Here is a 22,652-nt window from a genome sequence, read left to right as displayed (position 1 = left end):
TTTTTTTTTTTTTAACTGATTAAAAATAGATGCCTTGAGGTATTATTTTAGCATCAGTAGGATTTTTTTTCACCTTTGATGTGGTAAATGGAACATAAATACAATTGTTTTTGAAATTACTGAATTAATTAGGTAGTAGAGCAACTACAATGCATAAGTGTCCTTGGCCGTCTGGTTTTTCTCCCTAACCCTGATCTATATTTGTAGGGCGTTCCCTTTTCTCCCCAACCCCCTCCTCCTCTCTCAGCAACCCCTCCTTCCTCTGAGCCCGAACCTTCCCTTAGAATGGCAAGATTCTTTTATCATCCCGGTAACAGCTAAATGGTTTTCTAAAAATCTGTAGGATTTTGACAGTATTGGTTCTATCTGGTTGTCTGGTCAGCTCCACGAGTTTTGGGACTTGCCAGAAAAGGCTTTAACCTGCCTCTGGTTGTTTTAAATGGGTCCTGCCTGTTTCCCATGCTAGGACTGGTGCCCCACCAGCAAGTGTTCCTTTTTCTCTTCTCTTTTGAAAAGTCAGCTGACTCAGCCCTAGGATGCGTCTGTCTGGGCAAGACGAGAGGCCGCCCCCCGTCTGATCGCTCTTAGCCATTTATCTATCCCCCTCTTACAGCACCTGTCATCTTCTTTGTTACACAGCTATTTATTTGCTTGGCCTTTTTTGCCTACTAGACTCTAAGTTTCTTGAGAACATGTGATTCGTGTCCCCTTATACTACTTGCTTGGTAACCCAAATGGTGGTTATAGCTCAGTCATTTGAAAAATAACCTAATGTGTGAGTGAGCAGGCATACACATGGTAAGGAACAGACCTGAGATGCTGCCTGCTTCCCTCCGGCCCCAGGAGTCAGCAGTCTGGATGAGAAGACAAGGATGGAAGGCGGGGACCTTGTCAGTAGTATGCTCTGTTGCATCCTCACAGCCGGACACATAGCAGGCTCTCAGGAAATATCTGTTGAAGAAGTGAAGCGCTCAGGATGCGTGGTTTGGATGCAGGAAGGAGAGAAAGACATTTATTGAAACTTGCTGTGTTCCAGGCACAGTACTGTGTGTTCTGCACATCTGAACTCAATCTTTCTTCAACTTTGGAAGACAGATATGCCGATTCTGTTTTGCAGATGAGGACAATAAAGAGTTAACTTGCCTAAGATCATAAAGCTAGAAAGTAGCAGAGCTGGACTCAAATCTCCCTCTCTTTCTCTCTCCTTCCACCCTGCATCTTGCTTTTCTACTATAGTATAGCATGCTGCTGCTTCTCTGTTTGTAGAGGTAACCAATCTCTCAAACTGGGGAGCTAAGACCAGGAAGGCCCTGTGCCCAAGGGTCCTGGGGGTGGGGAAGGTGGCATAGTAATTGGCTGCTGCCTGAGTGCTTTGCACCTGTGCCACCAGGAGCAGGTGTGGCTTATTAGCCTCTTCCTGTTCTGCCAGAGGAGCATGTGTTCAGTGGTTGTGAGTTGTGGCTGTGAGTTCTCTGCAGTGCCGTAGGGTTGGGCATAGGAGGGTTCTGGGAACATTGCAGGAGGGTCTGTGGGTTAGTGTGTGGCCCTCCCACCCAGGGAGAGCTTGACTGTGTCATGCCCCCATTCCTCCTTTCCACTACCCTGCCACGTAGAGAGGCGGGGTAGGAGGAGAGAGCTGCCTGTGGTCCCTCCTGCGTGGTGATGCAACTGGGTGCTCTGCTTCTGGCAGACACACCCTGTGATGCTGGAGTGGGGTGAAAGGGGCAGCTGACCTGTGCTGCAGCCTAGAAATGTGAGAGCTGTGACCACTTGGGCTATTACTAGCACCTTAGACTTCAGGCGTCTTGGAGTATGACACGTCAGGAAGGTTGTGGCCTCCCTGACCTTTCAGATTATGTCCAGTGAAGCTGGACCATTTAACATGAGGCTGGTTATGTCTGTTCTCTGACAGCCTCATCTTCCCCAGGCACATGCTGGGGATGCTGGAGCTTTCTCTGGGGAGCGAAACATCAGCCAAATGGGAACCAGATGGTGAAGGTTGAGCAGCAGAGAAACCTCGATGACTACTCTGGATCACACGTGTGGCCCTCTTTTGTGGGAAATCGTTTGTGAAGTCATTCATCAGTTAGCAACTGGACCTAGGGCCAGTGGTGTGCAAAGCTAGGCAGGGCGGACAAAGAGGTTGAAGCCAGTGTCCTTGTCTGCAGGAAGCTGGTGGTCTGGCTGAGAGGGTGACACGAGCCCTCTGGCAAGAGAAGGCGTTGAGCAAGGCTGGGTGTGCTCACTGTGACCGCAAGGGGAAAGGCTGAGCGCTGCAGGCATTTAGAGCAGGGAGAAGTTCCTATGAACCAGGGGGATGAGGAAAGCTTCGGGAAGGAGGTTCATGGGATTTTGATGAGGTCTTTGCTGCTGGAGTATCCAGAAGGAATGCTGTGGTGGGAGTGGGCCTACTTTTCTGGACAAGAGGAAGCAAGAGCTTCTGTGAGTTGGAACCAGCCAGGCAGGCACCTATTTCCTCCTCATCCTCCTCTGCCCCCAGCCACCTAGCAGAGACTTAGAGCCCAGTTTCTTGCACTTGGGAGTCCTCCGATCCCTGAGATGGCTATGGGCCTCCTTGGCCTGGAGGTTGAGAAACACTGCATTAAAGATGAAAAGCTGCCACTTCAGGGTGCCCCTCCAAGTTGAGGCATCCACGAAACAAACACACATGTGAAAGCGAGGCTTAACATTGGGTGCAGACCCAGAAGATTGTAAATTTCTCATATAGGACTTGATGGACTAAAAAATTATGTTACGAGTACCTAGAACCCCACAAAGCCTAGGTTGAGAAGACAGGTCAGAGGGCTGCCTCTGGGTGAGGCTGAGGACAGAGTTGGTCACCCTGGAGGGCAAATGGAGGAAGTGTCCGAGGACCGTCTCAGGATGTGCTCCGGCCCACCTCCTCGGTCCACGTGGGTAAAGCCCCTGTGTATGGCTTTAGTGAAGACTGTGCTTGTTCACTGCATAGATGGAAGCCAGTGGGAGAGAGGGGCGGATGCCTCTGTAGTCAGGGGCTCCTTTTGTTGGCTCTCTCCGGGATTCAACCTGACAAAGACATCTCTTCCAGACTTTTCCCCAGTAGTTAACACACTCCCTCCTCCTTCCCCCAAACCAGTCCCATTTTGATTGGAATTCTTTCACTTGCCTGGGACAAGGGGAAAAAAAAGCAAATTCTAAACTTTTCATTAGGTAGTTGGGATAAAAAGTCTTCTGGGGTAGTTGGATTAAACCTCAGCAGCTCTCTCACTGACTATTATAAGCTAATTGAGCACAGGGAGCTCATTGGCGGCTGCATTTTTGTTGGAGTAATTATGCAAGGCCACAGTCGTTTTCAGTAACAAGGTAACTCCGGGTAAAGACAGAACTCTCTGAAACTTTGGATTTGCTGGAGTCTTACTTCCTCAGTTGCCTTTGCTAATATGAACCCAGGATAAAGGCCCAGAGACTAGATATTTTGGGAGGCCACTATCTTGCCTGAATGTCCCAGATCTCCCAGTGCCTTCACTGGGGCCTAATGGACATAATCCAGCACATCTGAGAGAGCACTGCTGGGGGGCCAGTTTTGCATTCATTGAGATTTGGGGTCTGGAGTCAGACGCTCTGGAGTACAGGCTCGAGAGGGACAGGTACAGCCTTTGAAGCTGACCTGGGAGCAGAGAGAATCATGGTGCACTGTCTTCATTACTTATCTGTCCACCGAGAGCAGGGTCTGATTATAGATAATGAGGCCGAATGATACTCTCTGGCTCTAATGAGGTCCTGTCTGTCCCGGCCGAGCAAAGCGTGGACCAGCGTATGTAGGACTGTGATGACAACCCTGGGGATCTTTTCTAGCCCATGGGATTCTTGATGGGGAAACATTCCTAGACATGCAGTCTCCCACCGAACTCCACCCCCGGCCAGAATCTCCATCGGGAGCTGGGAGCCGGCTCAGTGGGCTGGGAAGGGCCTTTCAGTACCCTTTGGAAGGGGCCCTGCAGCTTTGCCAAGCTGAACACGTCCTCTGGGTGGCCTGCCTCACCTCTGGCCTGCTGCCCATCAGGATTGAATCGTGCCCCTCAGAGGACAGCATGTCACTGTGCTTCCCAATATAGCCCCCGGCCCCCCGAGGTGACAGGAAGAGTCATTGTCATGGGAGCACTCCATCTTTCTGACACCACAAGGCCGGCATGGCTTTCTTCCCTACTGCTCAGCCCTGCACAGCCTGGAATTCTGCTCTGGGGGCATACCTAGAGCTCATAGAGCTATTTTTTTTTCCCACTCTCCGTCTCCCACTTTAGTTTTCGGAACTTCATCTTCAGTCTCTGGCATGGACTCTCTGCTTCCTTCCTCCATCTCAACATTATAAAAGTTTGTCACAGTCAGAGGCTGGCTGAATCGAAGCAGGAATGTGGTGGTTGGTTAAATTGTAAAATTAGCTAAGTTAATGAGGCATTCCGCCTCTGCCTGCTGAAGAGCAGGACGTTTATGAAGGTGCTTCAAAGCACCCTGCCTGAGAAGGAAGGAAAGAGAGACAGGAGCAGCAGGGGAAGCTGCCCAGGAATGGAGAAGAGCCTGGTCCAGGTGAGTTTCCAGGCCTTGGATGTGACCTTTACTCGCTTAGCTGAATGGGACCTGAGAAGTCATCCCCTCAATGCTCCTGCTTTGGTTCCAGCTCCATCTACCCACTCTGAGTCCATGGGAGTTCCCTACTGCATGTCCGAAGATGTCCCGCGACCGCACGCAGCTGGCCATGGTTAGCCATTCTAGTGCCCAGATGTCCTTTTTGTCCTGGGCAAGGCAGAAGAGACAAAAACTAAACACTTTGTCTTAGAAGGAGCCCATGGTAGAAAGGAGGAAACCAAAGATAATGACAGTGGCAGCTAACATTTCCTGGAGGTCTAGAGGTCTACAGGTGCCAGGTACTGTGCCAGATTGCTTTACTTCATCATCTCATTTGAGCCTCACAAGACCCATTTCAAGTTGGTACTGTTAGGATGTCCATTTTACAGATAAGGAGACTGAGTTTACTTGCCTAAGGTCACCTAGCAAGTAAGAGACAGAGCTGTGCTGTGACCCCAGGGCCACTTGACCCTGAAGCCCCTGGTCTGAGGCGAAGTTGTTTCCATCCCCTTTCCAGGCTGCCCACTTCTCCCAGCCCATGGCTCACGTGGTACAGATTGCACGCTTGCAGATGCTCACCCTGAAGCTTTGGAAGTCACGGTCTCAAAGGTGCGCGCGGAAGAGCTGCCAACAGTCTATTTTCTGCACACACCGAACTTGCAGGTCTTCTAATTACACCAAACAAACATTTCTGTTTTCAAGCAACTATGGGCTTAATATGGCAAATAGTTTCCCACCTGGACCTTTGGCATGGGGGCAGCCAGAAAAGACGAGTTTTGTTTTGTTTTGCTTTGGCTTTTTTCCGGCAGGGAGGTGGTTCATACTTAGAATGGGCATTAAGTGTGGCAGGCAATATTTCTGTTTTGAAAAGTGTGGCATTTTAAGGCTTCTGAATTTTGAGCCTGCAAATGTCAGTGCCGTCGTTGTAATGTAACACCTCAATTATGGTGCAGGGGGTAAGGAAGCCAGACTCTGAAACCTGCAAGGCTCTTTAGATCCACAGCCTGAGCCACAATTAAGGTTTCAGAAACACCAAAGGCAAGCCAATGAGTGTCATTTTTAACCAGTTTGAACATTTTACTACTTCCTAACATCAGAAGCACCCGGGCTAGAGAGCCCGCTTCTTGTCCTCAATAAAGTGATTAAGCTGAATGGGTGTTGGGGAGTATTATTAGGCTGAGAAGGGCTAAAAATAGACATGCTCTGTTTTCTAAAAGCCACAGCAGGCCTGGAGAGACTGGCAGCCTCGAGGTGCCACTGAGGGGCCCGGGGAAGGGGAAGGGAGGGTGGCAGTCTCTGGGGCTCCGTGTCTGAGATGGGGATGGTGGGTGTTGTGACGGATGGGTCAGGTGGTGGAGCCTCTTTCCCAGCTGTCGCCAAGGGTGGAAGCACTGTGGAAGCACGTCTGTACCTGTATATGTGTATTAATGAATTTAAAGTAACTGACAACTCCGGAGTCTCTAGGAGGGATGCCTGGTTCTAAAATTTACGCACTCAGCCCCAAGATAATTGAATCCACCTGCTCTTCTGGGGGAAGGAGTCCAATCTGGGCAGTGAGTAAAGGGCAGACTATAAGGGGCACAAGCAGAGGGACATGGGGAAGAGCAGAGGCCTTTACAGCTGAGAGTGAGGATCTGCTCGGCAAAGCCTTGATTAACTAGGATGCTCAGAGAAGATGTAATCAAAGGACTTTTTGGTGAACTGAAGGTTAACCAAGAAACCTTGTCTACATTGGTCTTTGTCGTTTGCTATCATTCATCAATGTGAGAGTCCATTTTTCTACTTTCAGCGAATGCAACTGATTGTCTTTTTATGATAGAACATCTTGCTTGCTTAGAAGTCGAAAGGAGAATGCCTAAGAAGGGAGTCAAGCATGGAGGTATATGTCTAGAGTTTTATTATAAGTCACTCTAGAAGATGGGTTATACTTTTTCCTTCCTACATGTTTTCATACCTTTGAGCTCATTCCTCTCTATAATAGCTTTAAGTGCTGGGAGGGGCAAGGAACGTGACTTCCACTTGGTAGATGGAGAAACAAGCCAAGAAAAGCAGGATCTTAGAATACATTGAAATCTAAGCAGAGGCAGGTCTAGACCCTGTGTTGCTCCCAGCCCAGGCTTTCTCGGATAGACAGTGTTGTTTCATGCCTGGACCAGGAGGTGAGAGTTGTTCTTAATGGGCAAAGGACTTGGAGAAGAGAGTTAGGTGGGCTTCCCATGCTGCCATCCTGATTGAGGGGTTTTTTTTTTTTTTTTTTTTTTTTTTTTTTTTTATTGCCTACTAGCCTATGAAACCCTTGGGCAAGAGAAGTTAAGCCTTTTTAGAACCTCTCAGTTTGCACATTTAAGGCCAGGCATGGTGGCTCCTGCCTGTAATCCCAGTACTCTGGGAAGCCAAGGCGGATCACCTGAGATCAGAAGTTTGAGACCAGCCTGGCTAACATGGTGAAACTCCATCTCTACTAAAAGTACAACAATTAGCCGGGTGTGGTGGCATGTTCCTGTAATCCCAGCTACTTGGGAGACTGAGGCAGGAGAATCACTTGAACCCGGGAGAGGAGGTTGTGGTGAGCTGAAATCCCACCACTGCACTCCAGCATGGGCAACAGAATGAGACTCTATCTCAACAAAAAAAAAAAAAAAAAAAAAAAAAGAAAAGAAAAGTTTGCACATGTATAAAATGGGGGGTAATCTTAGAGTTGTTGGGAGAATTCAATGGCATATTGCATATAAAGTAGTTAGCACAATGCTTGCATCATAATGAATGGGCAACACATGTTATTAGTATTTTTATTGTGATTACTGTCAACACTGGCAGCAGCAGCATTGTGACTCCTCATTGCAGGGCAGCCTTTGTAGGATCTTGGAAAGGAAGGTGTGAAGGTATTGGTGTTGTGTGTCTGTTGAGCTCCACTTTCTGTGCTGGGCACCTTCATGTGTATCATCTTATTTAAACCTTCCAACACCCTTATAGTCCCACTTCTGAGTGAGTGGTGTCACTGCTGTTGTGCAACTTTGAAGTCCTGCTTTTAGGATAGGAAGGATGTATCATTATCTCTTTAACAGGTGACGAAACCAAGGCTCAGAGAGTTTAGCTGCTAACACTCCTGATTTAGCTAGTGGGTAGCTGAGCTAACATCTAAGTTCTGTCAACATCAAACCCAGGTTCTCCACTAAACTGCCTGTGATGGGAGCAAGGGCCCAGCTTGGACAGCCTTCTATGCATACTGAACCCTGCCTCTTCCCTGCAGCTTGACCTGGATGTCTTCAGGGTCTATGGCACTGCTTCCTTGTGGACTTTTCCAGGAGAAGAGAAGCTCTCATCTGCAGAGCTTGTACAGCTCACAGCCAATTGTCAGCAGACAACTTGTATGCAGAGCTCTGCCAATTGGTTTCTTGAAGAGTGCAACGGTTATCACGCTTGTGACAGCATCTGGAGCCTTCTAAAAGGCTTTATTTCTTTCCATTTGTTGAAATATTACCTAAGGATGTTCTGTCTTAGAAACAAAATACACACATACACACTACAAAGACAGTTGCAAGTGGCATTGGAGAGAGATGCTAGGAGAATGGAGAGGACAGGGGACTCTGAGAACCAAGCAATGAAGGAATTATCAATATCGAGATCCCAAGGAGATCTCAACATTGTGAGAGGACTCGGCATTCTCTTCAGTCAGTGGGAAATGAGGGAGGCAGGAACAAGCCTGGAGAAAGTGAGGGAGGTCCAGCACGCCGTCGAGGCTGAGGAACACTGCCTCCTATTCCCTTTAAAATACCGCCAATGAAAAGTCAGTTGGCAGGAGTGGCAGGAGATGCTGGGGGACCGGGGTGGGGCCAGGTATCAGCTTGAAATGGGTGGAGTAGGCACTTGGATCCTTGCCACCAACGCTGGAGGGGTCTTACTTTTCTTTTTTCCATTTCCCAGCCAGTATTGTGAATCCTACTCAGGGGAGACGGGTGTGTGTGTGTGTGTGTGAATGTGCGTAAAATCCTCCATGCCACCTTTAGGGTGGGGGCCTGTGACGGAGCATTCTGAAGTTGCTTCAGAAGAAAGGAGCAGAATAAATGAGGGTAAGAGGAGACCGAAGGCTCAGATCACAGGCTGAGTTTGGGGCTGCTGGGGACCAGCAGAAACTTCTCTTTTCATTCTGAACTTCTCTCCTGAGAATCCCCAAGTAGAGACCTGGGAGGAGGGTGATTGTTGGTGTTTAGGAGTTGCGGAGATGTCCCATAAAATCATGGCAGAAACCCTTACTCTTATGTCCCTGGCTTTATTATCCAGCCTCTCACAAATGCCAAGCTTGCAAAGCTCTCTCTCTTAAACAAAACAAAGTTATGAACACTTGAAAGCCCAGGTGTTCCCTGGAACTCGGGTCAGCGTTTGGCACAGCCGCACTGGCCCAGCCTGACTCTGGCTAATGATTCTCCCAATGTCTGGACTCTCTGTTCCACTTTACCTGCCTGATGGAGCAGAGTATTCACCTTGAGAAGGATTCTGCCGGCTGAACCCAGGAACCCAGCCCTCCTTTGGTCTCAGCAGCACCTTCCGAACCCCAAGGGTTGTAAGCATTTGAGATCTCGGGTATGGCCATGTTTACCTTTCTTTGCCATGAGTGCCCAGCTTCTCATGAACACCTGTTCATCTTTTCTTCCTTAGAGAGGTCCCAGTTTAAAACTTGTCATTTCAAGATGGACAGATGAAAGGATTCATCGAGGTTACATTGCACAGCTCAGGCAGTGACAGTCAAGACCCCAAGTCAGTTTCTTTTGGTACTTTGGAAAATCTTGGGTGTGCTGGCCAACAGAACCCTCCTTGAGCCAATTATCTACCCTGCCTCACCTAAGGCTGGTCCTGTCTCCCATTCCCAATAGCATAATATCATCTATACGAGAACCCCAGAGAACATAGTATCTCATTTACACAGGCCATTTACTTATTGCGAGTGGGCCTCCTCCCAGAGCTGTGGGGCTGGAAATACTGTGGGCTGCATACCCTGTAGGCTGTGGCCAGGGTCTGTCCTCCTGGAGCTCATCAGCTTGATGAAGTGAAATTATTTCATAATCGTGATAATAACTGTGACTTGAGCACCTGCTGTATGCCAGGTACTTCATACAGGTTCTGGTTTAAGCTGTCACGTGAGGATGAATAGCTTCGTTCTCAGGAGGGAAGTGAGGCTGTGAAGTTGATGCTAGTACCATACCATCAATGAGCAGTAGAGCCCTAAAGCTGTCTCTGGCTTTGAGCTGCTGTGGGACTTCTTTTATTTCCCCCCCCCTTTTTTTTTTTGAGACAGAGACTTGCTCTGTCGCCGGGCTGGAGGGCAATGGCGCGATCTTGGCTCACCACAACCTCTGCCTCCAGGGTTCAAGCTATTCTTCTGCCCCCACCTCCTGAGTAGCTGGGATTACAGGCATGCACCACCACGCCGGGCTAATTTCGTATTTTTAGTAGAGATGGGGTTTCTCCATGTTGGTCAGGCTGGTCTCGGACTCCCGACTCTCGGACCTGCCTCAGCCTCCCAAGGTGTTGGGATTATAGGCATGAGCCACTGCACCCGGCCTGAAACTTCATTTTGAGGGGCCTGACCATTAACCTCTGAGAGATCTCTCAGTTGGCAAGGCATGTCTGGAAGGAAGTCTGGTTCATCACAGCAGGGGCTGACATTCCTGTGGTAAGAGAGAGTTTGTGTCCTTGTGCTGATCACCACCATACCATGATTGCCCAGTCATAGAAGTTGCCAGGAGAAGAAAGAGATTAGAAGCAATGGTAAGGTGAACCCCTGAGTCACTACTCCTAGACTTCAGGAAGATTCGTATTTTTTTTTGGAGACAGAGTATGGCTCTGTCACCCAGGCTGGGGTTGCAGGCACAAGCTACTGCACCTGGCCTGTATTTTTTAAAAATCTGCAACAAATTTACTATCTTACTTGCATTTTATTTAAAATAATTCACTCATGTATTTTTAAAAACATAAATCATCTCAAACTGGTTTGCATTCTCTGGTTCCCTTCTGGGTAGGCAGTAGGAGGGTAATAATACCATTAAACATTGGCCATGAGTGATGATGGCAGCTGATGGTAGGGGCCTGATCTCCTCCTGGGGAAGACTGATCTGACCCCGTCTTTACTGGTGTGTTTTGGCTGGAAAGGTAAGAGTATTTTAAATGGTGTGATGTATCTCTTGCATGCATTTGACGTTTGTGTGTGTCTTATACCTTGCTATTATTTTATCTCCTCGTGTCAATGATGATGTTGGTGTTAATGACAACCAGCATTTATTGGGCAGTTACTGTATGCCAGACAGTGTATTAAACACTTTACATATATTATTTACATTAATCATCCCTCAAAGTGTGGCATAAACACTTTGAGCCCAGTTTTCTAGGTAAGAAACAGGCCCAGAAAAGATAATTCAATCTCCAGGGTGGTAGCTAGACATGGTAGAACTGGGACTTGAACCAGAGTTTGTTTGATTCCAGAGAGCGTGCTCTTCACTACCTTCCTGTGCAGCTTAATATTGAGTGCATGTGTGTGTTCTGGCTGTGGTCAGTGTTTCTAAGCCTGTTGGATTACCTGCTGGTGCTAAAAGGAGTAACAAAAGAGCTTTCCAAGCCACTCTGGCTGAGAACTGAGTTGCAGGGATAAGGGACAAGGTGTGCTCCCTGTGGGACTTGAGAGAGGGACTCCAGGATCCCAGTTAAGAGACAAGGGCACCATGCAGCTTCCTAGTAGCATCACATTTATTAGGTAGGATAAGAAATGTTCTCTCGGCCATAGAGATGTCTCAGCATTTCCTCCTGACCCATTCCAGGGTTTCCTCTTTTGCAGAGTGGATATTTAGCCACACATAAGGTGTCAGTCATTTGCCAGGTCACTGGCAGGACACTGGCTTTTGGAGATCTGAAAACCACCTGTCCTCAATCCCAGGTGACTCCCATTTTTCTGTTGCTCAGCCCAGGAGACTTTCCTGGTGTCTTTCTCGGTCCTGTATCATTAGTTCATTCACCCTCCCATCCTGTAGTGAGGCTGGGCTCTGAGGACCTTTCCCCACAGCCTCGTCAACCACAGCTACCCTTGAACCATATCCTGGACGGATCGATGGGGCTGGTTGTTTTCCTTTCAGCCAGCATTTGTTCACCTGCTTTCCCTTTTCTCTCTTTCCTGAGTCTGTGTACCTTCCAGAAACTCTGGTTCTGGATCAGCTTTTTGTTTTGTTGATAAAGGAGAAAGAGCAAGAGAGAGAGCGAGAGAGAGAGCGAGAGAGAGAGAGAGAGAGAGAGAGAGAGAGAGAGAGAGAGAGAGAGAGCCTTCAAGCTCCTCTCCGGGAGTACACATCTCCTTGAGGGAAAGAACACACAGTGCCGGCCTTTGGAATTGGCAGCCAGTGTGCTGTTCTCCGTCTGATAAGAGGTACTGTAAATAAAACTGTACACCGTGGCCTGTTGTAAAATGCCCCGCGTCTGTACTCATTGTTCTGACAGCTTATGCTTTTTTTGGGTCTGCTGTTTTGGTACACTCTGTACTTCCTTATGTAAGCAGGCGTGCAGATCTCATCAGAACATTCAAGATGTTTATTTTAAAATCTCAAGGAATTTTGAAAAAAGGACACACCACTCAGCATTAGATGCTGGCAAACATTAGGTGTTTTTTCAGTGGTTCTTTTTTTCCCCCTTCTTATTATTAGCATGGGGGTGGGAGAGGTTTTGGAGAGGGAGGGATTTGGATTTTTTTTTCTTCACTCATTGGCTTCTGCCTTCTTTCCTTCAGAGAGACACCACCCCATATCTGATTGCAGTCAATGTCTTCTGCTTCCTTCCTGGATGCCCCGGACCTCCTCAGCCTCATTTCTGGTTAGGGCAGGTAGGGAGAGAGGCTCTTTGTCAAGGGGGAGAGGGCAGCTGCAGGGAGCTTGTCATGGCTTCTACTGGATTTCAGCTTTAATTGTCATCGGGATCCTGGGCTTTTAGAGAAAGCTTTATATTTTTAAAAGTGCCCTGCTGGCTGTTCCCGACTTTGATTCCTGTGAGTTGGGGTGATCCTTGGCACAGAGGGAGAGCTGCTCCCACACACGGAGGCCTCAGTCCCACCTCTGGCATGTGCGTCCTCTCTTTCCACCAAACTTTAACCAGCTTTGAACCTTCCTCCTTCCTTTGTCCCCAACCTTCTGGAGGTGTCAGGAAGTCAGGGAAAAAGGAGGAGAAGAGTAGGGGTCTGGAGAACCCAAAATGATCAGGGAGCTCCTTGCAAGGCGGTGCTTAGAACATCCCGAAGCCCTCATCTGCGGGGTCCCTGGGAGACTGGCAGGGGCAAGGATGTCTGCCTGTCTCTTTCACAGCTGGGTACCTGGAATCTCAGGTAAACTCAGAGCCTGGGGGACAGAGTAGTCACTCAGCAGATCACTGCCTGGGGGTAGGAGGCTCACTGACTGTAGTGGAGGGAAGGCTTGTTTGTTGGCTGCCACAGTGAGCATTGGACTGGGTTGGTAGCAGACATACTGATGAGAGAGGGAGGTCTCGCACCAGAGGAAGCAGACAGCCCCACTTCCTAACCTTTCCTTTCTTTTCCTCTCAACTGCCTAAGACCTAGCCAGAGACCATGTCCTTGAGTTTTAAATAGGGGTTAGTAGAGAACTGAGTGTGCAGAATAAGGACTCTGCCACCCCCTAGGGGACAGACAGCTTGGCAGTGCCCTGAGTGGCCATTGCGCCCTTCCCAGGTGAGTTCTGCACCTAGGAACCTGCCTAGGGCTTTCTTTGCTTAACAAGCATTTAGTAGGCACAGACTGTGTGCCAGGCATGGCGCAGGGCATCGGGGATATGGTAAAGCCCAAGACAGGTGGGAACCTGCTCTCACAGAGCTTACAGTCCACTGGGAAGATGGAAAAGAGCCCCAAATACAGGACAGTTGAACGGGGCTCCAGGGGCTTGTCCAGAGAAGATTTCAGAGCCAGGTTGGTGAATAGCTGCTGATACGGACTTACTGGTTCGATGGCACATTTTTCTGCTCCCCTGAACAAAACAATCACTCATCTTTAAATTAGAGGAACAAGGTGGGGTGTGCGTGTGTTCACGTATGTGCACGTGTGGTGCCGTATGTCTTTATGAATGTGAGACTCACTTTACACAAGCTAAATGGCCCCCAAATAACTGTACATCCACTTCCAGTAAAATCAGCCATACTTTAATTGCATGAAGGGAGCTGTTTCTTTAAAGGAAAAGTGACTGGAGATAAATGGTAGCTGCAACTTACTGATTCTGTATATCTGTCCACCAGCTGTGGGGTGGAGCACTTTCCCCAGCTTGTCGCAACTCTCTGAGGGACCTCTCCTTACTGTTTCCATTTTACAGCTGAGGCGACAGGCTCCCTGAGATTGGCAGCTTGCTGAGGGTCACAGCTGGCGACTAGCTTGCCTGGGATTTGACCTCTGATCTGTCTGACCTAAATGTTGAGCTCGTAACCACACTGTGCAGCCTCCTGAGGTATAAATGGTACCAAGGACCTGTGCTGTCCACAGAGTGTTTTGTGATCTGCAAGGAGTTTCGTATTCATTCATGTCTATTATCTTGTTTGCTCCTCACAGCAGCCTCAGGGAGACAGATAGGCTTACGCCCATTTTACAGATTGGGAAATCAGTTCATCGAGGTGTGATGACTAGTTGTGAGTGACCAGGTTAGGCGTGGGATCTCATGCCTGCACCTCTAGATCCTGCTGTTGTCCTCGGTTTGCTTGGATCTGTGATTGCTATGGATAGCAAGGGTCTAGCGCCCTTTATCTTCCACTATTCTCCCTCTGCTATTTAATTTCTTTCGCACAATCTATCCCTTAACTTGCCCCATCCCCACGTCTCCCACCTCAACCTCCGTGCATTCCATGCAGCTGGCCTCCTTGCTCCTCTTCCCTTGCCTAGCGTGGATGTTGTCACGTGGTGGCCTTGCTGTATGCAGATGTCAGTGCATCAGCTAAGGCCTCCCTGACTAGCCTGTGTAAAAGAACAGCCCCTGGCACTCTCTGTTTATCTTCACTTAATGCTTTGTTGTTGTTGTTGTTGTTGTTTTGAGATAGGGTTTCACTCCTGTTTCCCAGGCTGGAGTGCAATGGTGTGATCTCAGCTCACTGCAACCTCTGCCTTCCGGGCTGAAGCTATTCTCCTGCCTCAGCTTCCTGAGTAGCTGGGATTTAAAATCAGCCACCATGCCTGGTCAGTTTTTGTATTTGTAGTAGAGATGGGGTTGCACCATGTTGGCCAAGCTGGTCTTGAACTCCTGAGCTCAAGTGATCTACCCATCCCGGCCTCCCAAAGTGCTGGGATTATAGGCATGAGCCATTGTGCCTGGCCCTCTTCACTTAATTTATTTCTCTTTTTATCACTTATCACCACCTGGCCTGTTTTATATTTACTTGCTCTTTAAAAATCCACCCTCCCCTCTTGAACATAAGCTCCCTGAGGGCAGGGATTTTGTCTCTTTTGTTTATTTCCTGTAATCTACCTCTTGGCATATAGTTACTGGACATTCAAAAACCAGCTCCCGTCTGTAGGAAGGATATGGCAAGTCATGGCCATCCCAGAGCTGTGTGCCTGGAGTTCTCCCTACTCCAGGTTGAGCCCCAGAAAATTTTGTGGGTGTAAATGCTGCTGCTAGGTCCATGCACACCCGCTGTGTTCAGCTGGCATGACCTTCTTCCCTCCTCCTTTGCCCCCTCCCATTGATGCTTTATAAATGTATTAGTGGCTGCATGATGTCACCGTAATGCATTTTGGGAATAGCCATGTGGTTTATACACACTTGAGTTGCTTTGAATGCAAACCTGACATCATACTGAAGGCAGCAGTGAACAACATATGCACAGTAAACAGGCAGAGACTGTCTTATTGATTAACAGATGAGGCCTCTATTATCGATCAAAGCTTGGCGAGGAAATTTATCACTTTTAATTTCAGGGCTGCCAAATATTTCTGCCTCTGAGCCAGCCATTACAGAGACAATTTAAAGGCACAAGACTCCTTGGGAGAGAGGATTTTGTCTGTCTCGCTCTGCTCCGCTCACGTGTCCGTGGAACTGCCTGTCTTCGCTCTCACCCTGGAGAGTTGGGGGGAAGTCAGAGCCTGTCCGGGTGGGCGTGGGAGTATTGGGGCTTTGCGAGTGGGGGCTAGCAGTGGGAGCTGACATTTGTGTTATCCACGTGTAAGGAGGGACGTGGCCCAGAGTCAGTGAGAACAGAGGCTTTCACACACTCAGCTCAGTGTCGTGACTTCAGCGAGGTGGGGGTGGAGTGGTGGGACTTTGAAGGCAAGCAGATGTGGTCAGGCTTGGGCCGAGGCAGCCGCTTTTACTAGATCATGTGTGCTTATCTGTCTTCATCTTCCTCTGCACTTGTCTGATGGTACACATCCGGCCCTTTATTTCCTACCTGGCCTCCTTCCTTTCTCTCTGCTTCTCAGTCATTAAAGCGAGAAGCTTCTCCAGCCCACAGTGATGGCTGTATTCTAAGAACCCTCCGGACCACATCCCTTGGAAGCCTGTGGCATGGTGGGCTCCTTGCCGACTGCAGGGCTCCAGTGTGGGAGCCCACAGGGTGCCCTCCCCTTCCCAGCCAGTGCTTCCCTCTTCCGGCCTTTGCTTCCCCTTTCTCCTTTACGGAGCCGTGAGAGCGGATAGAACCCAAGGAAGAAATAACAATTAAAATCAGATTCCTTACAGATCCACAGAAAATCACTGATGGCTAATGATTTGGGACTGGGGGCAGTTTCTAACTGTGAGGGAGCTGTGACTTCGTCCAGCCCCAGCTTTCCCATCCAGCCCACTCTGCTCTTGGAGGTGCTTTCTGCATTTCCAGTGTGAATGGATGAAAGGTAGTCTTGGCTGCTACCCTTGCTCACACACGTCACCACTGCTTTGCCATCACTGGGGGCTAGAAGTTTTCTTGGCTCTTTCTTCAAAGCTCTCTAAGCCGTATATCAGGTGCTTGGCCTGAGGGTGCCCTGTGGCTTGAAAGGACACCCAGAGGTCACCATGGGATTCTCCGTGCCTCCAGGTGAAATTCAACCCCAGCCACCTAAGGCAAATGACAATATTTATTTTTAAAGCTTTTCAGGAAAAGCGAGTTCATGTCCTCCCTGGGGTACTTTGTCACCCACTTATCTGGCCAGTCTACTCACATTTATTGAGCACCTACTGGAGTATATCCTGCTCATCAGTGGGAAGATAGGTGTCAGTGAGACAGAGAAAGTCGATACCTCCAGAGGACCCCACATTCTAGACTTCCTCTAAGGTCCTCATATTCTTCACTGCAAGAAGCATTTATTGGTATTGAAGTCTGTGCTGGAACAGCTTGTATTTGGAGTTACATTCCTTCAGTATGTGCTGATTCTCCAAGGCAGAGGTTTCCAAATTTCTAGAAAAGTAGTGGAGCCATTTTTCCAGCCCCAAAGCCCTGATGTGTAAAATAGGTAAATTGAATTTTCACTCAGAGATAGGAGCTCAGACCCCACCCCTGGAGTCTTATCCACAAAGCATCTTTGCAGATGGAACCCTAGGGAGGCCGAAGGGTACGGGGATTACTCTGAAATCAGGCTCTGAAATGAGGCTGCCTGTGTTTGAATTCACCTTTACTATGTTAACCACTGTGTGGCGTTGGGCAAAGTGCTTAACCTCTCTGGGCTTGAATGTACTCATCTGCTACATGGGGATAATGATAGCATGTACTATATAAATGGTGGTTGTTAGGACGAATGATACATATTAAGCATCTAGCATCATGCCTGGTATATAGTCAAGACTCAGGAAATCTGAGGTGATTTGAAAACAGCAGTGTGGGCTACAAATTTGTGTAAAAAGTAGTTCTGGCTCATATGAGGCTCTAATACAAAACTAAAACACAGGCATATATAAAGAAGAGCGAAGATGACCAGACACACTGGCTCACACCTGGAACCCCCCAGCACTTTGGGAGACCAAGGTGGGAGGATCACTTAAGCCCAGGAGCTCAAGACCAACCTGGGAAACACAGTGAGATCTCATCTCTAAATAAAAAATAACAAACAAACAAACAAACAAACGGAATTAGTTAGGCATGGTGGCGTGCACCTGTAGTCCCAGCTACTCAGGAGGCTGAGGTGGGAGGATCGCTTGAACCCAGGAGGTTGAGGCTGCTGTAAGCTATGATTGTACCACTGCACTCCAGCCTGGGTGACAGACAGAGATCCTATCTCAAAACAATGACAACAACAAAGTGCTAAGATGTGTTGAAAGGAACAGAGTGCAGTGGCAGATTGGAAAGGGCAGAAAGGGGCGGGAGAGCTTGATGTCCACAAACTCGGGCCTTGAAAATGGAGTGGGATTGGAACAGGTGGAGGAACAGGACNGCATGGTGGCGTGCACCTGTAGTCCCAGCTACTCAGGAGGCTGAGGTGGGAGGATCGCTTGAACCCAGGAGGTTGAGGCTGCTGTAAGCTATGATTGTACCACTGCACTCCAGCCTGGGTGACAGACAGAGATCCTATCTCAAAAACAATGACAACAACAAAGTGCTAAGATGTGTTGAAAGGAACAGAGTGCAGTGGCAGATTGGAAAGGGCAGAAAGGGGCGGGAGAGCTTGATGTCCACAAACTCGGGCCTTGAAAATGGAGTGGGATTGGAACAGGTGGAGGAACAGGACTGAGCATTGCTCAAGCACAGCGACTCTGGGAAGGTCAAGCAGTACCCAGAGAGGGCTGGTGAGGACAGCTTACCTATGGAGGTGGGTGGCTAACCAGGACAGGTTATGGAAGGCCTTGAAGCCAAGTAGAGGAATTTAGAGTCAGTACACATTGGGAGGCATTGTATCTTCTTGAGTAAGAGAGTGTGAGAAATCAAGTGGCCGTAGAGGAACCTGCATGTGTTGAGTAGATTGCGGGTGGCTGGTGTTGTGGAAACCACCTCACGTCTTACAGTGTTCTGAGTGTGACGCTGCAAGGGCCTGAATGGGGTGGTGACTGCAGTGGAATCACTGCACCAAATGCCGTGGAAGAGTACGTCTACGAGACATCTTGAAGGAAAAATGCCAAGGCTTGTGACAGGTGACCCCTGGATCAGATAATATAGTAGAGCCATGAAGACTATTAGCCAATGATGAAAAGTACTGTTTCATCTTGACATGGTGGCATTATCACTTTAAGCCTTCTAAATGACAGTTCTGAGAAAGTTTATTAAATTGAGTTGCACTGAATTAATCTTATTTATTCCACAAATATGTATAGTAATAGGTTTCCACTGTGTGTCAGGCAGATGCAGCTGTGCACAAGATGACACAGTCCCTCTGCCAGGGAACTTACCATGTGGTGAGAGAGAAAGACAGGGCCACGGGCATTTGGAATGGAGCACAGCAAGGGCCAAGAACTGGAACATACCAGGTGCTATTGGAGCATAAAGGAGCCTTGCCTCACCTACACATGGGGGCCCGGGTATTGAAGTTGATGCATGAATGATGAATAGGACCTCCAACTGCACCATAGCAGCCAGGGAAGCGTGGGAGAATGTCAGAGGCAGAGGACATGCAGAAGAATGTGCTCAGGCCTAGCAGTGAGGAAGAATATGGTTCCTCCAGGGAGCCCACGTGGTTCAGTGTAGCTGGAGAAAAGAGAGCAAGAGTGAGGTGTGAGAGACGAAGCAGGAAAGAGGAGCATACCGAGAAGTGCTCTGTGAGTCACAGTAAGGAGTTTGAACCTTGTTCTCCAGGCACTGGGGAGTCATTCAGGGGTTTTAAATGGTCAGAGGCAGGCAGCAGTTGGGGGTAGACGGTGAGTTTAGTTTTGGACACACTGAGTCAGAGGTCCCTGTGTTCATCCAGGTAGAGGTATGTCAGCAATTCTTACCTTCCCATAAAGTATAGTTTAGGCGACAGGACACATTTCCCTGCGTTGGTATCATTTTTCTCCTGTCCTCCCATCACCTGGAGGTAGGTCTTCAGATCCTTCTTCTTCTTGAGGTATATAACTTGGAGCCCATTTCTGTTTATCTTGGTTATTCTGATTTTGTTTCTCCTTCTCTCTAGAAGAGCCCTAGACAAGGGCATTTGGAACTCAGTTGGGTGAATGTTCACCTCTTAGAGGAGGGTCTGAACCATGGATGATCCCTCACTCAGGATTTTTGCAGGTGTCCAGTCCCCTCCCCTAGTGTCCACCTGCACAGTTGTGGCCCAGGACCTCCCCCCTCACCAATGGACTATTGTTCTAGTGGTAACTGCCTCTCCTTTCTTTCAGCGGGTGCCAAAGCCTTTGTTTGTGATCAGTGCGGTGCACAGTTTTCGAAGGAGGATGCCCTGGAGACGCACAGGCAGACCCATACTGGTGAGTTGACTTGGATTCCTATTCTCCAGGTTTTCCACAGTGTTGGTAGCACATGGACATGAACTGTCTGGGGGGCAACCTCTTTTTAGCAAATATAACATCCAGTAATTTCCTGGGGGAGCTGTGAGTACGGTGGGCTTCTGCCATGTTCAGCTACCCTTGGCTGTGTGGCTGGCCCAGCAGAAGTTTACAAGTATGACATGGCCCCATGATAATGGCTGTCCTAGATTAGGCCAGGATCTGTCTCTGAGCAGCCACTGAGATCCCATTTTCTTGTAGGTATCTAGTACGCTCTTGTTGAGGCCTTAGTCTGTGATGTTACCAAAACATCTTCTTCCTTTGGTCAGGAAATCTGTCACACCCATCTGATGAGACTGAAACCCTCTTGTGGCCATGGTGGGCTGGTCCTCCCTCTGCGAGAGCTGAGACATTGTCTAAAATCAGTCTGTACACAGGATGCATTTGAACAATATTAACTTACAATGATAGAGCTTTATTTGATTTCAAGGGGATTGATTTCACTGCACCAAAGTCATCTGATCATTGTGATCAGAGTTGTTGTCACCAGATCGTCACAGCAGTTCACACTTAACACTCACAGTGAGGCAGGCACTGTTCTCAGGGCTTTACGTCAGGGATCCCCAACTCCGGGATCATGGTCTGGTGTCCATGGTGGTCTGTTAGCAACCAGGCTGCATGGCAAGAGGCGAGCAGTGGGCGAGCAAGTGAAACTTCATCTGTATTTACAGCTGCTCCTCATTGCTCACATTACCACCTGAGCTCCTCCTCACGTCAGAGCAGCAGCAGCAGCAGCAGCAGCAGCAGCATTAGATTCTCATAGGAGCACAAACTCTACTGTGAACTGTGCACGCAAGGGGTCTAGGTTGTGTGCTCCTTATGAGAATCTAATGCCTGATGATCTGTCACTGTCTCTTGTCACCCCCAAATGGGACCATCTAGTTGCAGGAGCTCAGGGCTCCCACTAATTCTACATTATGGTGGGTTGTATAATTAGTTCATTATATATTATAATGTAATAATAGAAAATAAAGTACACAATAAATGTAATGTGCTTAAATCATCCCAGGAACACCCTCCTGTACCCTGCCGTGTGTGAAAAAGTTGTCTTCCATAAAACTGATCCCTGGTGCCAAAAAGGTTGGGGACCACTGCTTTACGTGATCCCACCTGGCCAATCTCTCAGTAACACTGTAAGGTAAGGTCGGAGGCTACTCTTATGTCACAGATGAGGAAACTGAGGCTGAAAGGAGGGAAAGTGACTTGCTGGAGTTGGTAATGGGGACACGTGTGGTAGAGCCATATAGTTCAGAGCTGAGACTGCATGAGTTTAATCCTGACTGCCACTTCCTATTTGTGGGGCCATGGATAAATTATTTAAACTCTCTAAATATAGATTTCTCATCTGTTAGAAAAGTGGAGTAATATTAGTGTCTACCTCCTAGCATTAGGGTTGTTGTGGGGATGAAATAAGGTATTTTATTTGAAGTATTTCATGGCGTGTTTGGCTCATAGTAAGCACTCAATAAATAGTAGTAGGTATATTTAATGTAGTAGATATTTATTGAGTTTCTACAATGTGCCTGGCACTGTTTAGGCATTTAAGATGTAGTAGTGCATGAGACAGACGACATTCCTGCCCTTCATGGAACTGAGCTTCTAGCTGGGAGACAGAATCAGCAAATAAGTGTACGATGTCATGTCTGCTTAGACATACTAAGTGCTACTAAGAAAAGGATAAGGAGTAGAGAATAATAGGGAGAAAAGAAATATCATGGATATTTAGGGAGAAATGTTGTAGATAAAATGGTTAGGGAAGGCCTCTCCAAGAAGGTGGTATCTGGGCAGAGTCTTAAAAAGAGAAGGAGTAAGCCACTCAAAAATTTTCTGGGAAGAATATCTAAGCAAAGGGAGTGAGCACTTACAGAAGCCCCGAGGCTGGGTCAAGTCTGACAGGTTTAAGGACCCACATGCAGAGCAGTGGTGGCCAGAGAGCTGGGAGTGATGTCTAGAGAGTGGTGAGGGATGAGGACAGGATCTGGCAAGTCTCTCAGCCCTGGTAAAAGATCTGGGTTTTATTCTGCATGTGCTAAGAGTCCTTTGGAGGATGAGAATATATTTGCAAATCATGTATTTGATGAGGAACTTATAGCTAGAAATAGAAGGAAGTCTTATAATTCAAAAAACATAAACAAATAATCAAATTAAATAATGGGCAAAGGTTTTGAACAGATGTGTCTCCAAAGATAGACAAATAGCCAATGAGCACATGAAAAAGATGCTCAACTGCATTCACCATCAGGTAGATGCAAACCAAAACCACAGTGAGATACTGCTTCACACCCACTACAATGTGGCTACAATAAAAAATACAGATAATAACAAGTGTTATCAAAAATGTGGAAAAGATACCTGGGGGGGGGCGGAGCAAGATGGCCGAATAGGAACAGCTCCAGTCTCCAACTCCCAGCGCGAGCGACACAGAAGACCGGTGATTTCTGCATCTTCAACTGAGGTACTGGGGTCATCTCACTAGGGAGTGCCGGACAATCGGTGCTGGTCAGTTGCTGCAGCCTGACCAGCGAGAGCTGAAGCAGGGCGAGGCATCGCCTCACCTGGGAAGCGCAAGGGGGAAGGGTATCCCTTTTCCTAGCCAGGGGAACTGAGACACACAACACCTGGAAAATCGGGTAACTCCCACCCCAATAC

The 22,652-nt window shown here is 48.2% G+C and overlaps 1 protein-coding gene across 4 annotated transcripts in view; it reads left to right on the top strand.

The window, feature by feature from the left end:
• The window catches only part of ZBTB16 (zinc finger and BTB domain containing 16), a 207,056-nt gene that overhangs the window by 112,255 nt on the left and 72,149 nt on the right, over positions 1-22,652 (top strand). For all 4 annotated transcript variants that reach the window (XM_017883146.1, XM_017883148.1, XM_017883147.1 and 1 more), the window contains exon 4: positions 19,839-19,925. In XM_017883146.1, coding sequence (XP_017738635.1) covers positions 19,839-19,925 — 87 coding nt within the window. The remainder of the gene's footprint in view (positions 1-19,838; positions 19,926-22,652) is intronic.

The sequence above is a fragment of the Rhinopithecus bieti genome, unplaced genomic scaffold (genome assembly GCF_001698545.2).
Source record: "Rhinopithecus bieti isolate Rb0 unplaced genomic scaffold, ASM169854v2 scaffold_11964, whole genome shotgun sequence".
Lineage (NCBI taxonomy): Eukaryota > Metazoa > Chordata > Mammalia > Primates > Cercopithecidae > Rhinopithecus > Rhinopithecus bieti.
This window is presented reverse-complemented; position numbering and strand designations above follow the sequence as displayed.